The 20,509-nt window shown below is 49.9% G+C and overlaps 2 protein-coding genes and 1 pseudogene across 4 annotated transcripts in view; 1 reads left to right on the plus strand and 2 right to left on the minus strand.

Annotated features, from left to right (window-relative positions):
- The window catches only part of LOC144106489 (uncharacterized), a 492,993-nt gene that overhangs the window by 49,634 nt on the left and 422,850 nt on the right, over positions 1-20,509 (plus strand). The gene's annotated exons all lie outside the window — the stretch shown is intronic.
- Positions 494-4,395, minus strand: LOC144107198 (uncharacterized; annotated as a pseudogene).
- The window catches only part of Elp3 (elongator complex protein 3), a 74,306-nt gene continuing 58,376 nt past the window's right edge, over positions 4,580-20,509 (minus strand). For both annotated transcript variants that reach the window (XR_013309025.1, XM_077639308.1), the window contains one exon: positions 4,580-4,702. Coding sequence is in view for 1 of the 2 variants with exons in the window: in XM_077639308.1 (XP_077495434.1) it covers positions 4,614-4,702 (89 nt within the window). In the remaining variant the exon portion in view is untranslated. The remainder of the gene's footprint in view (positions 4,703-20,509) is intronic.

Below are 20,509 nucleotides of genomic sequence, written 5' to 3' on the forward strand. Positions count from 1 at the left end.
GAGGTACGTGGCGGTGGGGGAAGAAAGATGTGCGCTGCATGCATTAGCGCTGACAATGTGTAGCAGACACGCGCCACTGCAGCCACAGCCTTCATTGGGTGGCCAACGCGTCTCGCGATCAACCATTAATTTAACCGCCACCCCGCAGGGTGGCCGCGTTGCCTATCCAGTGTGCGGAACGCACTCAACGTCAGAGGAAAAGCTGCGTCTACTTACCCGATACATCACAGCTTTCGCTCTCTAACTAGGTTCAGCAGTAGTCGAACCGCAGCTAATTTTTCTGTCATTGGAACGTCTGTCGACTTCAGGTTGACTTCAGTGCGTGTAGCCAGGCCGGCAGTTGGGCGAACGAGTTTATTGCTGTCGACCAATTCACATATACACAGAAGCAAACGTGACGTAACAGATCCCGTGATTGCGGGGGCTCGGTGACGACTGCCGATTCAGCCGTGCTACATCTCCCCTTTACTAGGACACAAATTAATTATGCCTTTCAGGTTGCAAGTATCGACAGGGCTTGTGGCGAGTCCTCGTGCTTCTGCGCAGCTCTTGAGAGGGGTGGTCTTCTGTGGGAGCCTTTGCTGGACTGTGTTCGCGATGGGTCGTTAAGTCCCGCAGATGTTCTCTTGTGCGTCCGATTTCTCGACCATCTTCCGTTCTCAGGATCGCTGAACAGGGCGTGTTGGCTGGCCTCAAAAGAAGAGCAGGCAACCAGGTTCGCTGGAGGGTGTCGTATGTAGTGACTAGCTGCCCTGGAGACAGTGGTGGTAGGTGACTCGTTCCGCGGTTATAGTAGACCTGGCGTTGACGGATCTCCTGGAGCCTGCTGTGAACGGCTTTGCTTGATACTGCCTCTGGTACTAGGGGGCTGGTGGGCACGGGCAGCAAGGTCCTGGTTTGCCGTCCCATGAGTCTTTGCACAGGTGACTTTAGAATATCATCTCAGGGGGTGTTGCGCCATTCGAGCAACGCCATATGAAAGTCAACTCGGTTACGTGAACATTTCTTTAGAAGCTTTTTGGCCTCTTGTACTGCTCTTTCCGTCATACCATTAGAGCGGGGATGATACGGACTTGACATAACATGGGCAGCGCCTAGCTGCTGCAGGAAATCTTTGAAAAGCCGGCTGCTGAACGGTGGGCCGTTATCACGCAGAGCTTAAGTGGTAAGCCATGTGTGGAGAACAGCTCAACGTCAGAGCGCTAGCACTGCTCTGACGGAGTTCGAGGATCTCAAAAAAGAAGGAATAAAAGTCCACAATTACGGCAAATTCACGACCCTCATGGAAGAACAGGTCCATGCCAACGAATTCCCAGGGCAGCTTTGGGATGTCGTGGCAGTAAAGAGGCATTTTCGCGTTTCGCGGCTTGTATTTTTGGCAGACAGCGCAAATTTTGCAAAACTGCTCTATCTCCTGTGACATATTTGGCCAGTACATGACGTCTCTTGCCCGTGCCTTACTCTTTTCCGCTCCCGGGTGCGCAGCGTGAAGCAGCAGCAAAATTTCCCGCTTTTTTGGAGATGGTACGATTACCTTGTTGCTTCGAAAAAGAAGACCGCCTTGCGTGTGCAGCTCTTCTTTGTAGGACCAGTACGGACGCACATTTTCCGGTACATCGCCTTTTTCTGGCCAGCTTGTTTCGGCGTAACCTCGAAGCTTGACGAGAGCAGGATCTTCATTGGTGGCCGCAAGAAGTTCCTTCAGGCGCTGTTGCGAAGCTGAAATGTATTCAAGCACATTTACTTGAAATTGCTGTTTCTTCTTGCATGAGTTGCTTGCTAGGAAACCTAGATAAGGCATCAGCCAGAAACAGCTCTTTCCCTGGCTTGTAGGTCAGCTTAATAGGATATCGCTGCAAAGTCAAACGCGTGCGCTGTAGGCGAAGTGAACGCTGATATAGTGGCTTGCTGAATATCGGTACCAAGGAGCGGTGATCAGATTCAACAGTTACACTTTCCTGGCCGAAGATGTAATTGTGAAACTTGATGCAGCCATGCACAATTGCTAGTTTCTTTCTCAATGTGTGCGTAGCGTTGCTGCGCCTGTGTTAGTGAGCGTGACGAGAAAGCAACGGGGCGGCCGTCTTGGATAAGCACTGCACCAACTCCCATTTGGCTCGCGTCGACCGAAAGGGTGACCGGATTAGTTGCATCGAAAAAGGAAAGGATTGGTGCGTTCACTAAGCTCTGGCGCAACATTTCATAACTTCGTTCCTGAGCCTCGGTCGAAACCCATGCAGTCTTTGCGCAGCAAAGTTCTCTGTGGGGCAGTCACGACGGACATGTTAGGAATTAAACGTTGCACTTAATTCATCATGCCTAGAAAGACTTGGAGTTCCTTACTGTTCTTTCGCTCTTTCATTTCCAGGATGTCCTTCACTCGACCTGGTCCAGACGGAGGCCTGTGCTAAGGATGTGCCCTAGGTAGCGGATTTCGGGCTGCAAAAAGGCGCATTTCTTGGGGTTGTTTTCGAGACAGCGTGCCAACAAAAGCGACAGGTGGTGGTCATGCTCCTCCTTCGTGGGGCCCAGAGTAGTATGTCATCCATTACGACTGCTACGCACGGTAAGCCTTCCAGCAAGCGATGCATAGCTGCTTGGAAGATTTCTGGAGCTGACGCAATGCCGAAATGCATTCGGAGAAACCGATAGCGTCCATACGGCGTGATCATGGTACATAGTTTAGAGCTTGATTCAGTTTAATTTGCCAAAATCCTGACGCCGCGTAGAGCGTTGAGTACTTAGCACCGGACAGCTGCGAGGCTGCGTCTTCTAGGGTTGGCATTGGGTAATGTTCGCGCAGCAGCACTTTATTAAGCGCCGTAAGGTCCAGGCAAATTCTAACCTTGTCTTTCTTAACTAATTATATGGCTAGACCACTCCGTAGGCTCGGTTGCCTTTGATATGACGCCTTGTGCTTCCATACGCTGTAGCTCAGCCGCTACCTTGTCCTGAAGAGCCACAGGAACTCGCCTTGCTGGAACGACAGCGCCCACCGAGTCTGGCTTGAGTTTCACGTAGTACTCGAAGTCTTTTAGCTGCCCGAGTCCCTCGAAGACGTCTGCAAAAGGTTGCGCTGGCGGGTACAGTTCCTGCTGTATGTTTTGCATACGGTATATGAAGCCGAGACTTTCAGCTTCTGCACCACTGAAAGTGGCAGGGACGTCTTGTTCGACAATAAAAAACGTTTGTTCCTTGGTTCTGTCATTTGCTGAAAGCATCAATTGAACTTTCGCATGCGCGGCCGTTCTGTGTCCAAAAAATGCTGTGAGCTTGACATTGCAGGCTTGTTGAGGCTTTTCTGGGAGCTTTGCAACGTCTCTTATTGAAATGACACATCAATTGGCGCCAGTACCTAGCTTGCACATGATGGGATGGCCCTCAATGTAGACCGTTGCGCTCCAGTGATTGGTGGTTATCGCACCGATAGTCAACGCTTGCAGAAAAAATCCCCGTAACTCTCGTATTTGTTGGTTGGCGCTGCCTGGAAACTTGGGCGACTTGCACGCTCGAGCGGAATGGTTTGGTTTATGTGGGTTTAACGTCCCAAAGCGACTCAGGCTATGAGGGACGCCGTAGTGGTCTCCGGAAATTTCGACCACCTGGGGTTCTTTAACGTGCACCGACATCGCACAGGCCTCTAGAATTTCGCCTCCACCGAAATTCGACCGCCGCTGCCGGGATCGTTCAGCCTTCCGGCATGTTTTTCCTTTCGCTAGGCACGTGTCACTGCGGTGCATTTGACCCCCACATTCGCAGCAAACGTATTTTCTTGTTGCTACCGCGTTCACAACGGTGCCTTCGCTGGCGCCCGTAGCCTCACTTATCTCACGAAAGTGCTCTTTGCCTTGTTCTTACTCGCGGCAAATGTCGACCGTCTTTGGTACGTCGGGTTTTCCGCGATCAGTCTTTGCTGTAGGCTCTTATCCTGAGTGCCCAAATTGATTCGGCTACGCAACATGCGGTCTTCAAGGTCCCCAAATTCACAGTTCTTCACTAACACACGAAGTTCTGTTAGCCACTCGTTAAACGTGTCGCCTTCTTTTTGGTTCCTTGAACCGAAACGAAATTCTTGGAATGTTAAGTTCGCTGCAGGCTTGTAATGCTCCTCAAATTTCTTTACCAAAACTTCAACGTCATTTCTGTCCTCCGCTTCCTCGAACTTGAAGGTACTGTACGACTTCCGAGCCTCTTCGCCTATGGTAACTAGCAACGTGGCTGCTTGAACGTCTTTTGGCTGCTTGTTCAATTGCGTATAGCTGTCGAAAATAGCAGAAACTCACTTTTCCAAGTTTTCCAGGCAGACCAAGGGTCGTGCGATGCATCCATAGGCTTTGGGGGCGGTGGTATACCGTGGACGCCATCGACATGTCGGCTGGGTTCCGCTGCCACCATGTAGCCAGGCCGGCGGTTGGGCGAACAACGAGTTTATTGCGGTCGATTAAGTCATATATACAGACGCAAACGTGACGTAACAGATCCCGTGATTACGGGGGCTCGGTGACGACTGCAGATTCAGCCGTGCTACAGTGCGCACCGGCATCAAAGGCACCACTTGAAGCAGCCCTCAAGAGACAAGTAATCAAATAACGCTTTATTATCTGCAGAAGCACTCAAGCAGGATCGGCAACAAGCACCTTAGACATGTATGGACCATCCAGTTCATAGCCCAGTTTGCGGTAATAGTTTCGTGTGCCCACACCTGCAACAAGACAGAAAAATCGCCAGGTCTTGATTACAATATATCCTAAACCATTTAAGTCACAAACTTAGTTAACATGCGCAATAAGACAAGAGGTCATCAAGAGCGTAGTGCAAAATTCACGAATTCTGTTCATGCCGAAGACTCATACTTGAAAAATTCTAACATGAAATAAAATGAGCGAGAAGCAGCAACTAGCTAGCACAGAATTGCACGTAACCTTCCTTGATTTTCATTTGTTTTTTCATCGAACATCGCCTAGTGCATATATAGTATCAACAAGTGGGCTGATTTTAGTTCTCCATAGTAGATTCAGAGTGATAATCAAAACAAGAAATGATAACAGTAAAAATCTACTCTGGTACATTATTGTCACGTAGTGGTGACGGCAGTCGAAGGAGCGATGAAGACGGACAAAAATTCTTTTGAAAAGAAAACTGTTTATGGGGCTGACTTGCGCCCACAACGGACTGAATCACTCGGCGGCGGCGAAGCGACAAGCGTGCTCGGCGGTCATCGAACAGAACGCCCGCCACTGTCGGCCGTGCTCAATTTAAAGCTGATAGCGAACTTTCGAGATAAAGCGTGCAAAGTTAGAACATTCTAGAACAACGTAGAATCAGCTCTACCTGCCTGCGATCAATCGAGATAAATCTAGTCGCGCCTTGCGTCGCAAACAAAGCGATAAAGCGGCGTGGCGGCAGATTCGAAGAATGAACAAACACACTGCAAATATTCGCGGCATTACTCCCCTCTCAGAGAAGCATCAACCCGATGCATTAAAACAAATAAGGCGACTAGCAACAAATCAAACGGATCGTGCCAAAATAAACACATTGGGGAAACAGCGTCGTTTAGCGCGCATAATAGGGCTTTAGACAGACGACATGGACAACTTCTGGTCGTACGCGGCGCCGCTGGGATGCAGTCATTGTGTCAGGGACACGTGGTCAGGGATGACTTCATGGTCCAGTTCACCTAGCCTAAGAACCTTGTACGGGCCGAAATAGCAGCGCAAAAGCTTTTCACTCAATCCACGGCGGCGAATGGGCGTCTAAACCCAGAGTTGGTCTCCTGACTTGTATTCCGCGTTGCGTCTTCGTAGGTTGTAGCGTCTGGCGTCGGCCCGCTGCTGGTCTTTGATCCGTAATCGGAAAAGTCTTCGGGCTTCTTCTGCGCGTTGAAGGTAGGCGGCAACGTCGACATTCTCTTCTTCTGTAACATTGGGCAGCATGGCGTCTAGCATGGTCGTGGCCTCCCTGCCATGGACGAGCCTAAAAGGCGTCATCTGGGTGGTCTCCTGCACTGCGGTGTTGTAGGCGAAGACCACGTAAGGCAGGATGGCGTCCCAGGTCTTGTGTTCGGCATATAACAGCGATAGTTTTGTTCAGGCGCTCGGTCAGTCCGGTGGTCTGTGGATGGTATGCAGTTGTCCTCCGGTGGCTGGTGTGGCTATAACGCAGGATGGCTTGCGTTAGTTCCGCCGTGAATGCTGTTCCTCTGTCCGTGATGAGCACATCAGGGGCGCCGTGTCGCAGAAGAATGCACTCCACGAAATATTTGGCGCCTTCTGCTGCTGTTCCGTTCGGTAGGGCTTTTGCCTCGGCGTAGCGGGTCAGGTAGTAAGTCGCTATGGTGATCCACTTCCAGACGATGACTTTGGGAAAGGGCCAAGCAAGTCCATGCCGATCTGCTGAAAGGGCCTTGAGGGGGTTCAATTGGGTTAAGAAATCCTGCTGGTCGGGTGGGAGGGGCCTTTCGTCGCTGAAAATCCTGGCAGGTTTTCACATAGTGTGCAACATCGGCAGACTGTCGGGGCCAGTAATACTTGTCTTGAATGCGGCGGAGGGTGCAAGAAAACCTGAGATGTCCAGCTGTCGGCTCGTCGTGTGAAGCGTGTAGAACTTCTTCGCGGAGACAAGCAGGTACAACAAGGAGGTAGGCTGTTTTGCTCGCTGCGAAGTTCTTCACGAGGAAGACAGTCCTTGCTTGAATGAAGCGCGGGGTGAAGAAACCTTGCCTTCTAAGTACTCGATGAGGCGTTTAAGTCGGGGTCCGAGCATTGCTGCTGTGGCGTCCTCATCGTCGTCCGGCGGCGGTGCACCTGTAGAGGCGCTGGTATCGCCGGCGGCGCTGATGGCGACGACGAAGTTCGGTGCGCGACCTGGCTCGCTGAGGGGTAGCGGCTAAGTACCTGGCGGTGTTGCCTACCTTGCTTAATTTCTCCTTCTTCTAGTCTGTGCCTGCTTGCTCCTGTTCTGGGGTGATTGAGCGCGGGACGAAGGCTTAAAGGGGCAGTGAGAACTCTCAATTTTTTGTTAGCAAAAACTGATAGTTCGATATTTCATGGTTTTGTTGCCGCTTGTCCGGGAACGAAAGATGCATTTATTTTAAAGAAATTTGGATTCGAAGTTGAAAAAGTTTTTCCCGCCTTCCGATTCAAACTCGGCTCACTCTTATGACGTCACAGGACGGAGTGACGTGAAACGTGGGGCCACGTACGCAGACCCTGCGATTTCTGGTGGCTAGCAGTGCAGTCTAAGGGCAGCCGACATGAAAGCTACCGCCGCCGCACGTTGAAGGCATCTATCGGGAGTCGCTACCGTCGCTTCGTTTACGTTTGTACCGGCGTCTTGCCAGCGTTACGATGGATCCCGTTCCCGAACCCGACGACGAAGTTCTCGCAAAAACTCCGGCCTGCATTTCAGCGACCTAAGCCCTACAGAGCGTGCGATGCTTTTGAGAGAGCACGGTTAGGTTAGGCGCCGGCGGGTCGTTTTTCCTTTCCTCAGTGAGCAGCCGTTGCCAATTAAATATCTATGTCAGTGCACGTTAAAGATCCCCAGGTGGTCGAAATTATTCCGGAGCCCTCCACTACGGCACCTCTCTCTTCCTTTCTTCTTTCACTCCCTCCTTTATCCCTTCCCTTACGGCGCGGTTCAGGTGTCCAACGATATATGAGACAGATACTGCGCCATTTCCTTTCCCCCCCAGAAACCAATTATTATTATTAACCCCAGTGCGGGGAGTCGCGAGGGGCGAGGACAAGGTCGGCGCGTCGCGCCCATCGGAGGCTGACCGGGGCTTTGGGGCCAACAGACAGTAATTACTTGAACGGCGCTGTTGCGCCGTCGAGGAGGTTTCTCACGGTTGCAAGGGCCAGGTCATTTATTTTTTTGCCACAAAAAACGGATGGGTGCTCAAGGGCGGTCGCGTTTAAAGTTGGCGGCTTGAAACTAAAGCCGATGCACGACGCTTCAACGGCGTCCGCTAGATCCAATGGGTCCACTGGATCGGGCTCTCTCGCCAACTTGCATGCACCTTCAGATGTGTACTGTGAAAGGATTAAATTAGCCGAGAGCTCGAAGAGAACAGCCCCGCCCAACTGCCGAAGCTATTGAATGGAGCCGCAAACAAACGAGTTAGAGGAGAGCGGAGTCACGGACTCTGCAGGTTCCAGATCTCTTTTTCTTAACTGCCTTGTATCTTGTCTCCCATCTCTAATAAACGATTTCCGTTAAGTAGTTCGAAGTTGGCTGGCACAGCCGGGTACGTTTCGCCGCGCGAGCGCACGAAGATACAAGTGCTCTTTATACTGCCAACTGTCTTGTACGGTCACCGACCATCATGCCATCTTAGTTTTTCATCGACCGTGGCGATTATCTGACCAGCCTTAACAGACTACTTCAAAGGTTAACTAGCACTTGAAGTGGCACTTGGAGTTCCTCTGCTGTTCGGGGCTTGTAAATCGAGGCGCGTCAAAAACAAAACCACGGGGCACGCAAAGCTCATAGACGCGAAGCGCCACAACAAACCGAAACTCTTCTGGCCGCCTGTGGCGCCACCAAGCATCGGTTTTCTTTGCGTCCAACATTCAGGTCGTCTTTTGTCTGTCTTCCTTGTGTGATAAAAGTGCACTATCGGTTTCAATACAAAACTTATTTCGATACTGAACCGCGCAACCTTCCTTTGTCAGCCTCAAAGATTCGTGACATCCATGGAGTAAGGAAAATTCCTCCAAGGTGGCGTCGCTTGTCCATTGTCATCACGCTTGTACTTGCGAGATTGGCCTGTGGAGGCAATACCTGTATTTTGGTTCTTGCTATCTTCTACCTTACAAGAGCTTTGTTTTCAGTAAGAGTGGCGTTTTTGTGATCAGGAGCTGGTATTCTAGCGATACAAGCCAACTTCAATTTCTCCTCAGTGACCCTTTAATGTCTACCTCTCCCGGCCAGGGGTTTTCCCCTTGGTAGGCATCTCTTCCTCAAGACCAGCTCCCACTTGATGTCTTTTTCCACAGTGAAGTTTCCAGCATATTCCAGTCGCTTTAATGCCTTCCGATGGAGGTGCTATCCGTCTGAAAAACCCGGAGGCAGTACAGGCAGCTCTTCAATCCACATTGAAATACTTCATGCGCATTACTGATGTCCGGCAGTTTGGCAGGGGTGGTATTTTGTGCAGGTCACCGGATAAGGACTGTATAGAAGACCTGCTGAAGTGTACGTCCTTTGCCAACCACCCGGTGAGCGCATTCATTTCGCCTCATCTAGCGTGTTCCAAGGGCTTAGTCTGAGGGGTCGACTCTCGATAGAGCCCTATGGAAACACTTGAGAACCTCTCGTCTGCGGGAGTAATTGCTGTACATCGATGCAGCAGAATGGTCGACAGAGTAAAAATTCCTACAGAGTCCGTCACTGCCACATTTGCAGGAATATTTTGCCCATCAGAGATAAAGGTATGGCCATTGGTATTTCGAGTAAATGCTTTTAACTCTCGGCCTCTTCAGTGTCAGAACTGCTGGCGATTTGGCCACAGCGGCAAATCCTGCAAATCAGCCTTACGTTGCTGTGCTTGTGGGGAAGGTCATGGCAGAGAGGAATGTCCCGAACAGGAAGAGAAATGTCGTTTGTGTAGTGGTGCTCACCCTGCTGATTCGCGTGACTGTCCTGCACAAGCACAAGAAGTTCAGATGCTCGAACTTATAGACAAATGCAGATGCACGCGGAGAGAAGCTTTTGCTGTTCAGCAAGGCAGAAATTTTGGCGAGTTGGTAAGTGTTCATTTTCGCTCTCAGCGCAACACGAACGGGACACAAGACGAAGGACTAGCACAAACAGGCACTGACTATCAACTGGTTTTTCATTGAAGAACGAAAAGCGTATAAATACAAACAGTGAACTACTTATCAATCAACAAAAGTTATCTGGAAGGCATGTGGGAGGTCAGATAGCTCAATTCCCTCTCGGATAACGTTATGGAAGGGCTGCTGATACATTTTGTGCCGTTGTGGTGAATATAAAAAGCCTCCATTACCTCGCGTGTTAATTTATTGCTATGTCGGAACAGGATACACGTGTTCTTGTAATCGGGAACACATTGGCACTTTTTGCACTGGAAAGACGCCTGGACAAGGGGGTCCCCTTTAGTTCTTTCTGCATGACCCTTTTCATGCCTGCATTGGCATTGCCTGCTGTGGGAGCCTGTGTGAGACAGGGGGTCATTTTTCCTGGTGTTTTCATGCTCCATCAAGCGTTTGTTAACGTACCTGCCAGTCTGGCCAATGTACATGGCACCGCAGGAGAAGGGGAAATGGTATACCACCCCTACTTCGCAAGGTATAGATGGCGACACATGAAGCACCTGACAAGCATCCCTCTTGCTCTTGCCATAGTGCCTCTGATTGACCTGTTTGCACATTGCGTTATGTTTTCTAGGTGCAGAAAAGACGACATCAACGTCGTATCTGCCCGCAACTTTTTTCAGCCCATGTGACAAGCAGTGTGCATATGGGACCACAGCCGGCTTTTTCTTCTTTTTGGCTTCTTTCGGCTGAGCCCCATTCTTGAGCTGCCTAAAAAGTTTCTCCACTGCCCTGAAAATGAGTTGATCTGGGTACCCGTTTACACGTAACCTGCCTGTTTGCGCCAAAATGCTCTCTCGCGTCCTTTTATGGCAAGATTTCCTGAGAGCTGATTGCAGGCAAGATACGGCAATGCCCTCCTTTATGAGCTTAGAATGGCCAGACCGGAAGTTTAGCAATGGTTTGGCAGTCCTCGGGCGATACCACCAACACAAGGCTACTCCAGTGAGGCCGCCAAATGCCCACCCATAATGGATGCCAGTTGGTCCCAGGCTATCACAGCGGCAGTTGAGAAAGCTGTGGCAAATGCAATGGATCGCGTTATGGAAACCATGTCCACGTGCATTTCGCAGGTCATAGCTACCCAGATGACCAATCTGCTGCAGGTGCCCACCGCTCTGCTCTCGCCTTCTTTGGCTTCGGAAGCTGCTCCTCCTTCTGTGGTAATCAATTGCACTCCACAGGGCCAAAAACAATATGAGCAACAAAAGCCTTCTCAGGTCTCTCTTCTGAACAGCGTTATGGACGCATCCTCTATGGACTGAGTGGATATGGAGTCAGACCACCATACCCAGAAACGAAGTGGGTCTCCTTTGAATATTGCAGGTCCATCTTGCCCCCAGTCGAAGACAAAGAAAAGTAACGCTAGTCAAAATCCTTAAGAGCAGGATTCTAGAAAAGGAAGTCACGGCTGCGGCACTCCTGCCAAGATAGAGTTCTTAAGTGTACTCCAGTGGAATTGCCGTTCTATATTCTCAGCTTCAACAGATTTAAATTGCCTATGCAATCAGCTTCTACCAGATTTAATTGCATTACAGGAAACCTGACTAACTACATATTGCAATCATCATCTAAAAAATTACCGTCCGTTCTGGCTTGATCGGTCATCATGAGAGGGAGGGTTGTTAGTGTTAATCTCTAAAAAGTTTTGTCACAGGGCATGCATTTCTTTTCAATATGCGGGCAATGAATCTGAAATCCTTGCGGTTGACCTCAGTGTCCCAGGTCAACAGCCCTTTACAGTAGCTAATGCATATTTCCCGTCAGGTGTGCATGACACTAGGCCCCTTGAGACTCACTGATGTCTCGTAGCCGTTCTCAGGTTTTATTACTTGGAGACATCAATTCGCACCACGTGATGTGGGGGTTTATAATGAACAGCTTTGGTTCTAGGCTATTTGATTTGGTTTTTGACAACAACTTGATCTGCAACAATTCCAGATTGCCTGCGTTTGTTTGGAGTCAATGCAGCTCTGCCTTAGATTTAACTTTTTCCACCCCAGAAGGCTATGTTACGTCTTGGGCGCCTGTTGACTGTGCAACAAACAGTGATCATTTACCGATTAGTTTCTGGTTTGCATGTAAATTAACTCTTTCCGAGCAACATCAGCACATGTTAATAAATTACTGTTGTTTTAAGGGCACGCTAAAATCAGCTCTCAAAATAACTTAGACCCATGCGCTGAGACAAGTGCCAAATGCAAGGCTGCACATCTATGTTCAGCACTAGAACAAGCAAGGCAAAAGTCTGAATTTTTGGTCAAGGCAACCAAGAGTGCAATCGCCAACAATTGGTGGAATGCTGAGTGCATGCGTACATACAGACGACGGAAAGCAGCTTGAAAGAAACTTCTCATCAATCAATGCCCAAAAAATTGGTTGGATTATAAGTATGTTGCAGCAACATTTAAGTGCACTGTCTCCCATGCAAAGGAGGAGTATAATACAAATCAATATGATTTACTTTCATAATCAGGAAATAAACGAGCTTTGTTTAATTTCATGAGGCGCAAAAAAGTGATTCCATCGGCTGTAAACATCGAATCCCTCGTTCAGTCCTCTGCTGACATCGCAAAGACCTTAGAGGACATTGCGTGTGGCCTAGAGCTTCGCTTTACGTCTGCTCTACCTTCTCCAGCTATATTCACATGCACCTCAAGTGATTTCACTGAGGTCTCTATGCCTGAGCTGTTGCAAATTGTTCTGCGCTTATCACCAGCGGCTCATGGCCCCGATAAGGTTACTTCATCTATGATCAAAATTTTGTTCAATGAATCTCCTGAAGACCTATTAGCTCTAGTTAACCATTCCATTAAAGGTCCTTGATGAGTGGCGTCTTACTGAATTAGTTAGATTGCATAAAAAGCAAGGGGAGGGTTTTACTTTAGACAACATATGACCTATTTCATTAACATCGAACCAAGTGAAATTGGTGGAAAAAATCCTTATCAGCCATGTCACGTCTTTTATTTCTGAAAATGCTCCCTTGAATCCGTGTCAAATTGGTTTCAGGCCTGGCTGTTCAATTTGGTGTGCTCATACTGACCTAGAGAGTCGTATTAAACTAGCTCGCAACAGAAAACAGTTTGCTGCGCTTGTCACTTTGGATGTCAGTAAAGCATATGACAGTGTTGAGCACTCGGCTCTGTTACTCATATTACAGGAACTCAACTTCCTAAACTATTTTGTTGCCTGGATTCTTGTTTTTGAAAAATAGAGAATTTTATTTCTGTCAAAATGGTGGTTCCTCTAGTAGATTTCAACAGACAACAGGTGTACCACAAGGATCAGTTCTCTCATTTGTTCTTTTTAACATTTTTCTAAGCTAAATTCCATGCATTCAAAATGTGAAAACAAATGTGTACGCCGACGATATTGCATTTTTTGCATCAGCTAGTGATATTCAAACTCTTTATCAAACTTTGCAAAATTACCTCAATGCTCTTGACAGCTGGTTAGGTGGAATTCATCTGTCCCTTAATGTGAAGAAATGTGCATTGTTAGTATTTCTGGTTTCTATTCCTGTAAATATCTGCCTGCTCTATAGAAATAACACAATTCCTCAAGTAGAGATGGCGAAGTATCTCGGAGTAATATACGACACTACTCTATCCTGGTGGCCACACATTGAGCAAGTTTCTGCAAAAGGAGTTCGGGCCATTGGCATCCTGCGTAGGCTTTGTAGTACTCAGTAAGGCATGAGAAGGCATGCACTTCTGATGATTTATAAAATGTATGTTCGCCCAATTTTGGAGTTTGACTGTGTTTTATTCTCAGGAGCTCCTGCCTATAAACTTTGCCCCCTTGTGCTCTTGGAACGTGAGGCATTGCGCCTCTGTCTGAGGCTTCCAAAATATGTCGCCAATGCTGTTCTGCACCTTGAGGCGCGAATCCCATCTTTATCAGCTAGGTTTCGCCTTTTGACAGCTCAAACATTTTTAAAGTTGTGCGACTCAGTCTTTTTTAGTGCCGCCTGGCATCGTTTGCATACTCCGCAGATATATTTCGTGCAGTCCCTCCTTGATCCCTTAAACATTCATTTCACAGATATCTGCCAGATATCTGCCAGATATCTGACAACTCATCTTCTGTCCAGATTGAATTCGATGACATTTTCCCATCGAATGCAAAGCTGCAGCCCATTCCTCTTCTTCAGGGTTTGCTGCAGGACCACCTAAGGTCCTTTCCCTCTCATATTATTGTTGCTACCGATGCCTCGCAGCATTGCGAAAAGGCAGGTGTGGGAATTTTTTCACCTTCACTGGGTTGGCCTTTTTTTCTCCATCTTCCTGACTTCACTTCAATTTATCTGGCTGAACTATTAGCAGTAATCAATACCTTAAGAAAATTAGAAACTACCTTTTCCCAGGTCGTTGTTATGATGGACTCTGTCCATTTGCTCTTCAATATCCTCACCCACTGAGTCTCGGGCAAGTTCCTGATCCCGCTCCATCGAAATTCGGTAAGGTTGCTTTGGGTACCGGGGCACACGGGCTTTCAATTAAATGAGGTTGCAGATTCCTTAGCAAGGGCCTCAATCTGCCGCCCAATAATTGCTGTCCTGCAAACCTGTGCATAAACAGCTGCGGTGAGGTTTCACAGCTACACAATATTTCAGGAATTTGCTGCTTCGGCTCTTATGTCATCTCCCAAATATCAGCATCTTCTGCATCCTTGGAGTAGCAAAGACTGGCGCTCGCGAAGACTAGAGGTCTCTTTCACGCGTTTGCGTTGCCATGTTCCCCTTCTAAATCTCTACCTTCACAGATCTGGCCTGGTGGTTTCCCCATTGTGCCTTTTATGTGCTGAACCTGAGACAATAGATCACTTCTTGTTGTTCTGCTGCCGCTTTTCTCACCTGAGGAAGCGTCTTTTGAAAATTCCTTTTCATCAACTGGGTTTGCCTGTGCCCTCTGCAGTTGTTCTTTCCATTGGCGCTTCTTTGCTTGGACGAAGCGATAGGAGTGTGCGCTCTGCTGTGCAAAATTTCCTTCAAGAAACGCAGCGACTTCCATTCTAATTTATTTTTCCCACTCTCAGTCAGTACAAAACTGAAACATTACAGGCATTGAATACTATTATGCACATTAGGCCATTGTCCCATCTTCGATCTCCAAGTTAACAGGGACCCCTGTACTTGCGTCTTCCAGTCTATCAACCTACATACTATTACTACTCCTTTTCTTGTCAAAACTTTCCTGTATCCAGCAAGTAACCGCCTGTGTCTTGGCCAGGCCACTCCCCCGCAGTGGGTATGTGCCAGCATTGAGGCCGGCCAACCAACCAACCAACCAACCAACCAACCAACCAACCAACCAACCAACCAGAACACTTTCAGCAAACGGCCTGGCCAGCAACATCAACAGCCCGCTCCGTTGGCTCACCAGCCGCGGCTACCGGGACTCCAATAAATTGTGGTTCACCTTCCACATCTGGTGACTCCAGACGACAGCCCTGACGCAAGCAATGCCGCTCCCACCGGCTCTGCGCTCCTGCCCGTCCTGTCCCTCCACTTGGCCTTGCCGCTGCACGCCCACTGTTCGCACCCGACCTTCGGCAGCTTCTTCTCGCCGCCATGTACACGCCTACCATCACACGCGGTGAGCTCCTTCCTTCCTCGGCTGCCAAGGCTGCCTGCGTTTTATGCCAGGGACCCTGTTTTGTGGCTGGCGCTGCTGGACTCGCACTTTCATGTCACCCATGTGTCCAGCCAGCTGTTGCGCTATCAGCACGTCAGCCGCGAACTCCCTACCAATCTCCTGGTAGAGTAACGGTTGCCGCCTTCTAGCCTAGACATTTACGCTGACTTCAAGAAGGGCCTGACCACGTACTTTGGCTTGGAGCTTCTGCTGCATTCCTGTGCTCCTGTTCAGGACTCGGAGGCTGCGGCGCCACTCGACTTACCACCCCTGGCAGCATTCCTGAACCGAGCTGCTTCGGCTTTCCCTCCGCCCGCTCCTTTGTCGAAGCCCTCCCCACACCGTTCTCTCCACTGTCGCTACCACCAAATAAGCCCCAACCCATGGTTCAGCAAGGGCAATGGGTGCAAGTGTCGGTCCCTCGCTAACAGTCTCAGCTGGTTGCTCTCTCCTGGACGGCCGTTTCTCCTCCCCAGTTTGCTCCATCAGCCCCTTCCAGCGCCTCCTCTCCCAATGCATCCAGGGAAACCCCACGCCCAGTGCACAACCTCGTAGTCTCCGACTCTACAGTTTCATCCGACACGTCCGAACACCTGGGCGCTGATCATGCCACTGGCGGGCACTGGCACCCTGCCAATGCCAGGAGTGTTGCGTCAACCACAGCTCTCCCAAACACCTGTGTTGTGAATTCCGGTACACACGCTCCTGTACAGTCTACTTGTGAACTTGACACACGACCCGGTTTTGCCCTCGGTCCCACATTTGCTTTCCCTGCGCTTGGACACCTCAGCGGCCGCAGTCAAGTGTTCCGCCTTCTGGCCTCTTGCAAGCCCAGCCGCTTCCACTTCCCACCTGTGCCTCCCATGACCCGCGCTCTGTGCCGCCTCAGTCCAGCTCAGTGCCGCCCCTTCCATCTGAAACTTTCGCGCACAACAGTGCCTACTGCCCGTCTCCCAAAATCCTTTGCCACCCAGACACTTCTGTTTTCAGCTGCGATTCTTTCTGCATCACTTCTCATCGCACCATTTTCTATGTGAGCAGTACGCCCTTCGCCTGTGCATACAGGGACACTCCCCTTCTGATTTCATCCTACTGCCCCATGGCCATTCCTCGGTCACCGCCCTTCAGCCTTGTCCGCCCTCCTGAGGCCTGAACGCAACGCCGGCGCCCCCGCGCGTATCACCGACTTTCGCTTCTTCTTGGACATTATGTGCTCAACCAAATTCCCAGGCCCTCCAAGGGCCTTCTACATAACTCTCATCGTTTTTTTTTTTCCTTTATCACACACCACTCTAGAGGGGGGAGCAACTGTAGCAGCGCTGCTATCGCCAGCAGCGCTGATGACTGAGATGAATTTGGGAGCGTGACCTGGGGCCGTATTCTGTACCACTCTCAATCATAAAGCACGACTAAAACGCTCACAATGCCGCCATACTGCCCCGCTCCTATTGGTTGGCCTTGGCCGTCGATTTTTGCGTCACCGGCGGCTGCGAAAAAGGTAGCTCTTAAACCGCTCACAATCTTTGTGAGCGAAAATGGTGGCTGTTTACAGAGTCTTATGCGCGGGTGGCCGCGCGAGCAACAGTGTAGAGGGTGCATGACGACGACTTTGATGCGCAGGACGAGTTATTTCGCCGCTTTGACGTAGGAATGAGACTGCAAAGTGGCTGTGCGACGAACTCGCTGTTGAACTGGGAGGTGTGTGGGTGAGTGCGCTGTCAGTGGAGCGGCAGGTGCTGTGCGCGCTGCGCTTTTCCATCAACCGTAGGAAATGAAGCAAACGTCGGCGTAGCCCAACCGACTGTGAGCAAGTGTTTGCGGCGGGTGGCGGGGACCATTGTCAATGTTGGGTTGCAGCAGGGGTGTGTTTGCTTTCCGGGGAGACCCGAAGAGAAGGCGGCGGCGAAGGAGGGCTTCCTTCGCTTAACCTTTCCGTCTTCTCCTAGGGATCCATTGAAAGTTGGCTGCACCCGCGGCTGTTGCAGTATGATCAGTGTCGACATCTTTTGCGAGGTTGTGATGCTTGTAGGAGCGTCTTTTCGTTGTCGGGTGCGGTCCGGCAAATTCCCTAACTCAGGCTGCTCTCCCAGGAGACGTCGGCTTGTTCGGTGAACTGGGGGCTCGTCCTCCGATGCGAAGCGCAGGAGGCTGGCGTCTCGACTTCAAGGGGGCGTCCGGAACATGGAAGGCTACCCCGCACCTCCACCAGATGTCACCCCGCACCTCCACCAGATGTCAAGTAGTGATGACGGCAGTCAGGAGGGATGAAGACAGACAAAAGTTCTTCTAAAAGAAAACTGTTTATTGGGGCTGACTTGCACCCACAATGGACTGAATCACTCAGCGGCGCCGAAGTGACAAGCGTGCTCGGTGGTCGTCGAACCGAATGGCCCACCGCTGTCGGCCGTGCTCAATTTAAAGCTGATAGCGAACTTCCGAGATAAAGCGTGCAAAGTTACTAAAACATTCTGGAACAATGTAGAATCAGCTCTGCCTGGCTGCGATCAATTGAGATAAATCTAGTCGCGTCTTGCATCGCAAACAGCTTTGAAGAATGAACAAACTAACACTACAAAGATTCGCGGCGTTACTCCCCTCTCAAAAAAGCATCAGCCCGATGCATTAAAAAAAATAAGGTGACTAAGCAACAAATAAAATGGATTGTGCAAAAATAAACACAGAGTGTGGAAACAAAGCATCCTTTAGCGCACATAATATGGCTTGAGACGGACAACATGGACAATTTCTGGTCGTACGCGGCGTCGCTGGGATGCAATCATTGCGTCGGGAATGACTTTGTAGCAGCAGCAGCGGCCTTACGCCGCAGGAGCAGCACCAGCCATCGAAGATGCTGACGCCGAAGTGCGGGTGGAATTGAGCTCGCTCTTCGTGCAGGCGTCACACGCCATTCGGCTCCACGCCATCAGACGTTCCAGCACTTCAGCCAGTAAATCAACAATTTCCTTCATCGTGCCTGCCTCAATACTGATTGGTGCGCCAACTTCATAATCCAGTTCACCTAGCCGAAGAAGAACCTTGTACGGGCCAAACTAGCGCCGCAAAAGCTTTTCACTCAATCCACAGCGGCGAATGGGCGTCCAAACCCGGACCTGGTCTCCTGGCTTGTATTCCGCGTTGTGTCTTCGTAGGTTGTAGCGTCTCGCATCGGTCCGCTGCTGGTCTTTGATCCATAATCAGAAAAGTCTTCGGGCGAGGGGGGAGAGAGTGAATCCATGTCCAGGGATGAAGATGAAGCAGCAACGCCCAGCGAAACGGAGCGGCGAAAGACTTCCACTCAGCCAGCTGTAGCTATCGCGTCACTCCAGGTTAAACCAGAGCTAAACCATACTCATTCTTTTAATCACTGACTGTGCGTGCCCTCCGATTTTTACAAAGCCACCGAATATTTCTTGCACCTGTTGCATGGCGCATGTGCCAGGCACAGAGGGCTGTGCCAGGCACAGCGAAATAGGCTTTACATGGCATAGTGAAGCTATTTCTTCAAAAAAAAAATTGCTGGTGGTTTAGCTCTGGTTAACCCTGGTCGAAAGCGAAAAGCTGCATCTCCCTGGCTACGTTCGTGGTTGAGGGACTGGCAGTCTCCACGGCAGGCGTCGCATCGAACACACCTAGCGTTAGGCTGAATGCATCAAAGTGCACCGGCGTTTTATGCGGAACCCACTTTGATGCCCTGTGCATGCGACTCCAGCAGACGCTTTCCCGCTCCACTCCGTCAAGGTGTGTGACGTCACGGAGGGAGTAGGCAGCACACCTGGGATGCCTCCTTTCCTCCTCTCCGCAACGCGGTGACGGAGCGCACATCTGCCGCTCTCCATGGCAGGCGGCGCATCGATCACACCTAGTGTTCCGCTGAATGCATCAAAGTGCACCGGCGTTTTATGCAGAACCCATTTTCATGATTTGCTGGCAGACGCTTTTCCGCCTGGCCGAAGGTCAAGGTCAAAGTCGAGATAGTTGGCATAACAGCCGCTGGTGTCGCTGCTGTAGCTAAAGTCATCGCTGCTAGCTCCTTTGCTCTCCAACGACGCCCATCCCATATCACCCTGTACCCCCTGATTTGGTGTATTGCCATGTGCTCCCAAAGCTAGCCTCCCTACGCTGCGTTGTTTGATTTCTAACTTTGCTTGAACATCTGGTCTCATGAACAGGACCGCATTGCCGAAAGTCAGGCTATGAACCATCACCCCTTTCCAGATCCCTCTTACCACTTCATACCTATTATAAATTCGCAGTGCCCTATTTTTCATGACAGCTGCATTCCTACTAGCTTTATTCATTACATATTTTTCATGCTCTGTCAGATACTCAGCACCGTTATTTATCCAAACCCCAAGATGCTTGTACTCATCCACTACTTCTAGCATGAACTCCTGTATTCTATGCTCGTCGCCCTCATCATTAAATGTCATGACTGCAGATTTTTCCTTACCACGGCCGGGCTCGAGTAGCAACGGCGGCGCATGGTTTGTACGGCCTGCGCACAGGGGTGTTTCCTGTCTGCCTCCGCTGCGCGATAGTGGCGCTGCGACCCTACCGCTCCTCAGCCGGCGGACTGGCCACTCGCATGTGAAATGCTGCGGCGCGTTGGTGCTGTCGCTCGCTGATCACGTTTTCGAAGCGCTGCAAACTATTTGGAATCTATTCAGGCTAGTATATACTCAATCTGCAGTCCTGCACATGCCTTGCGCATTGAAGTGTTCGAGTTGCATATTGTTTATGACCAAAGGTGATGTGAATTTGTACCGTATAGTAATATTCTGGCGCATATCTCAACTATACTACTTTTTATGGTCGCAACAGATCATGGTCACTATTCACAAAGGGTGTACACTGCCCGTTCGACTTCTAATTGAAGCTAGCTGCCAGAGTGAGGTGCAACTATGAACACGTACGACCAAACAAGAAAAATAGCTCTATTATCATACAGGTACATTGGCTAAGGGACTTCGAGATGAAACAAATAATGCCTTATCAAGTGTTATAACTTCGCCTGCATTTGAGCAACCT

This window comes from Amblyomma americanum, chromosome 10 (assembly GCF_052857255.1).
Source record: "Amblyomma americanum isolate KBUSLIRL-KWMA chromosome 10, ASM5285725v1, whole genome shotgun sequence".
Lineage (NCBI taxonomy): Eukaryota > Metazoa > Arthropoda > Arachnida > Ixodida > Ixodidae > Amblyomma > Amblyomma americanum.